Raw genomic sequence first — 4,386 nt, forward strand, 5'->3', positions numbered from 1 at the left:
ATTGATTCTGCTATTTTCCTGTTTATTACTGTGAAACTGCTTTGACTCGATCTGTATTGTATGAAACATTACAGAAATAAAGGTGGCCTGACTTGATGCTCTAATAAGCACATCAAACAGTGCATTTTCAATTAGATGGATCAAACTTTTATAATTTCCAGTGAATTAAAAACCAGAATAAAATGCTCTTAAATGACTGGTTTTGATCAAAGCAAGCACTTTTAAAACCATCTGCACCTTTAAACATGCTTGTTTCTGTAGACAAAAATGCTAAAGAAAGTGAAAACCCATGTTTTTTTCTTTTTTGTTTTGTCTGGTTATTGCTATTGTTAAAATGCTATACATTAATTTGCTATGCTATTCTTACAAAGGAGGAGACTAATTAGGACATTTGCATGAATTATTCCACCAATTGTTTATTGGGAAACTTTGATACATTTTATTTTTCAAGATTCTTTGATGAATGGAAACTTAAAAAGAATAGCATTTATTTGAAATAGAAAACTTGAAACATTGTAAATGTTACAAATGTATAAATATAAATTATTTCTTAAAAAACAAATCTTATTTACCTCAAACTTTTGAATGGTAAAGTATCACAGTGTCCACAACAAATCTTTTTTTTTTTTAAATCATATAAATGCAGCCTTGGTGAGCAGAAGAGACTTCTTTCAAAAAACAAAGTAACTCTTAATTATCCCGAACTCTGACTGGTAGTATAAAGATTGATCAACACACATACAGTACATAAAGGTCGTTAAATATGATCAACAGAAACTCAAAAATACGTAATGTGCGACTGGATTGTGGACTGCTTCAAAAGGAAAACAAATACATTTTAAAACAAATGAAAACATTTCTATTATGAATTAGCGTTTCTCTAGTGTGTCCTCATTTAGCCAAGTAAATGTGTGTGTATGTGTGTGTGTGATTTGAGCTTTGAGTTCTGGTGATGTCACGGGAGGGTTTATCCTGCAGTTGAGATGATCACAGTCTCAATCTGTCTCTTGGCCAGTGGGACCTGCTCACATCAGCATAAAAATCTGCTCGCTCAGAAATCAATAGCCACTGCAGCTTTAATAGAGGAGACACTTATGCAGAGAGAAAGCGATTCAACACAGTCAGCCACCCCAGCTGCTGAAGCTCACACACACACACAAACACAAACACACACACAAAATGTGTGTCCTCATAAACCACATAAACATGCACACACACACACACACACACACACACACACACACACACAGGCCCTGAAACAAACTAGATATTCAGCCCACTGCTAATACAATTTGATCAGGGTTTGTCTCGGAGGTGCATGAGGAGCATCTGACAGTAGGTATGTCAGACAGTCCACTGGGATGCTGTTTAAAACACACTGAGCGGCTATGATAAACACCTCTGGGGAACAACAGTGTCTGGATTTGCCAGTTTACCAGGTGGAATCCTTGAAGACAGAGTCCCGTTTGAGGCTGTTAGCAGCAGATAAACTCGTAATCCAGTGACAGAACTGGACCGTTCATTATATTCCACTCCATTTATATCTGTGAAATAACCCATTTTCACATATTTTTGCTAGTAGAGTGCTTTATGACGTATTTTTGGAGGCCAAAACCTGGAAATGAGTTGGACTGTAGTGCTGAAGTCAATGGGTTTTTGGCTGAAATAAGGTCTGTGGTGAATGCAAGCTCAAGATATTTTCACGTTTTATTCTACAACATAAAATACATCAGCTAATACAATCACCTTGTGATTTTTTAAAGCTTTTACTTGTCTTGAAAAATGCAGTTGATAACAAGTGTCTAAATGGCACTACAGAGCTTGTCGGAGACATTAAACGTCACACCGAACAGGAAAACTCATCTAGCCTTGCTGTGTTTATAATCGCACTCTTGAAAACTATTTTAACTTTCAGGGAAAATAGAAAGAGTTGTTAAAGCTTAACGCTGATGTTGAAGTCATGTGACCGCAGTGTAGTTTGTTTATATCCTATACTTAGCTTTTTACTTCTGACGATTGCATTTAGGCTTCAAAAAAAGTTATGCTGATTTGTGAAGATTATCATTATGAGCAAAACCTGTAAGAATCATAAACTTGTGTTGGTGAAAGAGCTTATTTTCTGCAATGATTCAAAAGCCAATTGAAAAATCCTATTGGATTTTTGTGGACGTACAGGTTGACCTACAAAACTACTGCAGTGCTCTAATGACTTCATTTCAAATAAACCCATGTTTATTTTACATGGTGATCAAACAGTCTCTTTTTCGGCTTTCTGAATATGCTTCACATTTCTGTTTGTGTTCCACAAAAATCATTAACAGCATTACGAGAGTGAGTAAATGATGACAGGAGGTTTGGTTTAACCATCTAAAGTGTCGTCTGAAAGATTTATTTTCAGACTTTCTCAGCTCTTCCTGAAGATAACGAAGTCACGGTCTGAGCTTTACCTACAATCATTATCAGCTTTCAGAGAAGGGTCTAACTTCTTCTGTGTCAGACATCAGAGTGTCTCCTGTTCATTTCTACTTTCTTATTTGTAACTGTTTTTCTTGCTTACCTCACAGGAAGTGCCATCATATCCGGGAGGACACTGGCACACCTCCACAGCGCGGGCCTGAACGCCACTGCCAGAGCCTTCAGCAGCCACACTCATGCTCACACGGCCCAACCTGAGAGAGAGAGAGAGAGAGAGAGAGAGAGAGAGAGACAGAGAGCGCGCGTGGTCCGTCACAGGGCTGTCAGTTGATTACATCCACCCTTGCCATGCTTATTAAAGAATAAATGATACCCAGTTCATGGATGATTTGTTCTATTGACTTCAGTTCAGATCCAGTTCACAAAACCAGTCTGAATGATTTGTTCACAAACTGAACTGATCCAGTTCTTGAGTTTGACTCTGTGATGTGCTCTCAACAGCTGATTAGTGAAGGAAGACATTTTGGTCCGTTTGAGATACAAAGCATCATATGACTCCAGAAGCTTTGGAATATAGTTGTATGAATCACTCTAATAATAATATGTTTATGGTGCTTTTATGGTGTTTTGGGGTGTCCAGGCCATATTCTGTGTAACTGCATAGAAAAGAAAAACCAGAACACAATTTCAAAGATTTAGTTCAAAAACATTTTAAAATGTCTCCTTTTATGATCCATAGAAAGTCATTCAGGTTTGAAATGACACAAGGGTGAGTAATTAAAGGCACAATATGTAATTTTCGCCGCTAGAGGGCGCGTATTCGTCTTTAGCAGGCGACACAATGACACTATGGACACGCACCGTGTCACTAGTTAAAATTGCTTATTTCTCTGGATTCTCTCGAAACATTTGGGATAATGTAAGTACACAAGTCAGCAAAATATATAACACTGTTCTAGTGGTTTTTGGATATTTTAATAAAAACATCTTACATATTGTGCCTTTAATGACAGAATTATCTTTTCCCATGCTCCTTCCCATTTCACATGATTAGATACTGTGGCCTTGAGAATATTTGTAGGTTTTAGCAAGGATAAAAAAAAAAAAAAAAAACTATTTAAACTGTAATAATAGCTCCACATTTAACAAAGCACATACACAAGACCTGAACCAGAAACAATGTGACCTGTTTTACAGAATATGGAAGTTTGTTATGCATAACCCCCCTTGAAAGTAAAGTTAAGTGTTCAGTGACTGTTATGAAAGATTGAAACCCTTGTGGCATCAAATCTCAGGTTCGCAGTCAAATACTGTTTTATAAAAAAAATAAATAAAAAAAAATGCAAAACTGAAGAAATCATCTATCAGACTTTTTTTTTTTTTTTATAAGTTATTTAATAAGTTAGTTTTTTTAATAAGTTATGTTGCTTGTTGTCCTTTCATCTGAGACTGCTTGTCTTCTTGCCCTTGCCCTTCCCATTCCTCTTCCATGTTGTCGTCCTCCTCCTCCTTCTTCTCCTTCTCTTCCTCTTCCTCCTCTTCCTCTCCGTACTCCTCCTCCACCTCCTACTCTTCCTTTTCCTTTTCCTTCAGTTCTTCCTCCACTCCCTCCTCCTCCTCCTCCTCCTCTCTGGTGTCCTTGACCTCTTCCTTCACGTCTCTTTGGAGCCATTGTTTCAAACCTGAATGAGCTGACTTTGGCCTCTTTATCTATCCATTGAAGGTTCTGATTGGTGTGTGATCAATTTTGACTCCTAGTGTTTACACTTGGGTAATTGTGTGCTAATTGAGCTCAAACTGTGCTAACTTGAGTGAACAATATCGAATGCTAGTGCGTTCTAAATGACCACATGGTGTAAGCACTGAGAAATGTAGGGATTTGTGTGTAGAGTTTTGCAGTGACAGTTCACCAAATCTGACTCATGTGTCAAAGCAGGGGAATAGAGTTTATAGTTTAGGGAAATGGGTGTT

The 4,386-nt window shown here is 37.5% G+C and overlaps 1 protein-coding gene across 1 annotated transcript in view; it reads right to left on the bottom strand.

The window, feature by feature from the left end:
* The window catches only part of lama2 (laminin, alpha 2), a 198,122-nt gene that overhangs the window by 94,386 nt on the left and 99,350 nt on the right, over positions 1–4,386 (bottom strand). Inside the window, exon 14 of the mRNA XM_016439772.1 lies at positions 2,558–2,669. Coding sequence (XP_016295258.1) covers positions 2,558–2,669 — 112 coding nt within the window. The remainder of the gene's footprint in view (positions 1–2,557; positions 2,670–4,386) is intronic.

The sequence above is a fragment of the Sinocyclocheilus anshuiensis genome, unplaced genomic scaffold (genome assembly GCF_001515605.1).
Source record: "Sinocyclocheilus anshuiensis isolate Anshui unplaced genomic scaffold, SAMN03320099.WGS_v1.1 scaffold1518, whole genome shotgun sequence".
Taxonomy (NCBI): Eukaryota; Metazoa; Chordata; class Actinopteri; order Cypriniformes; family Cyprinidae; genus Sinocyclocheilus; species Sinocyclocheilus anshuiensis.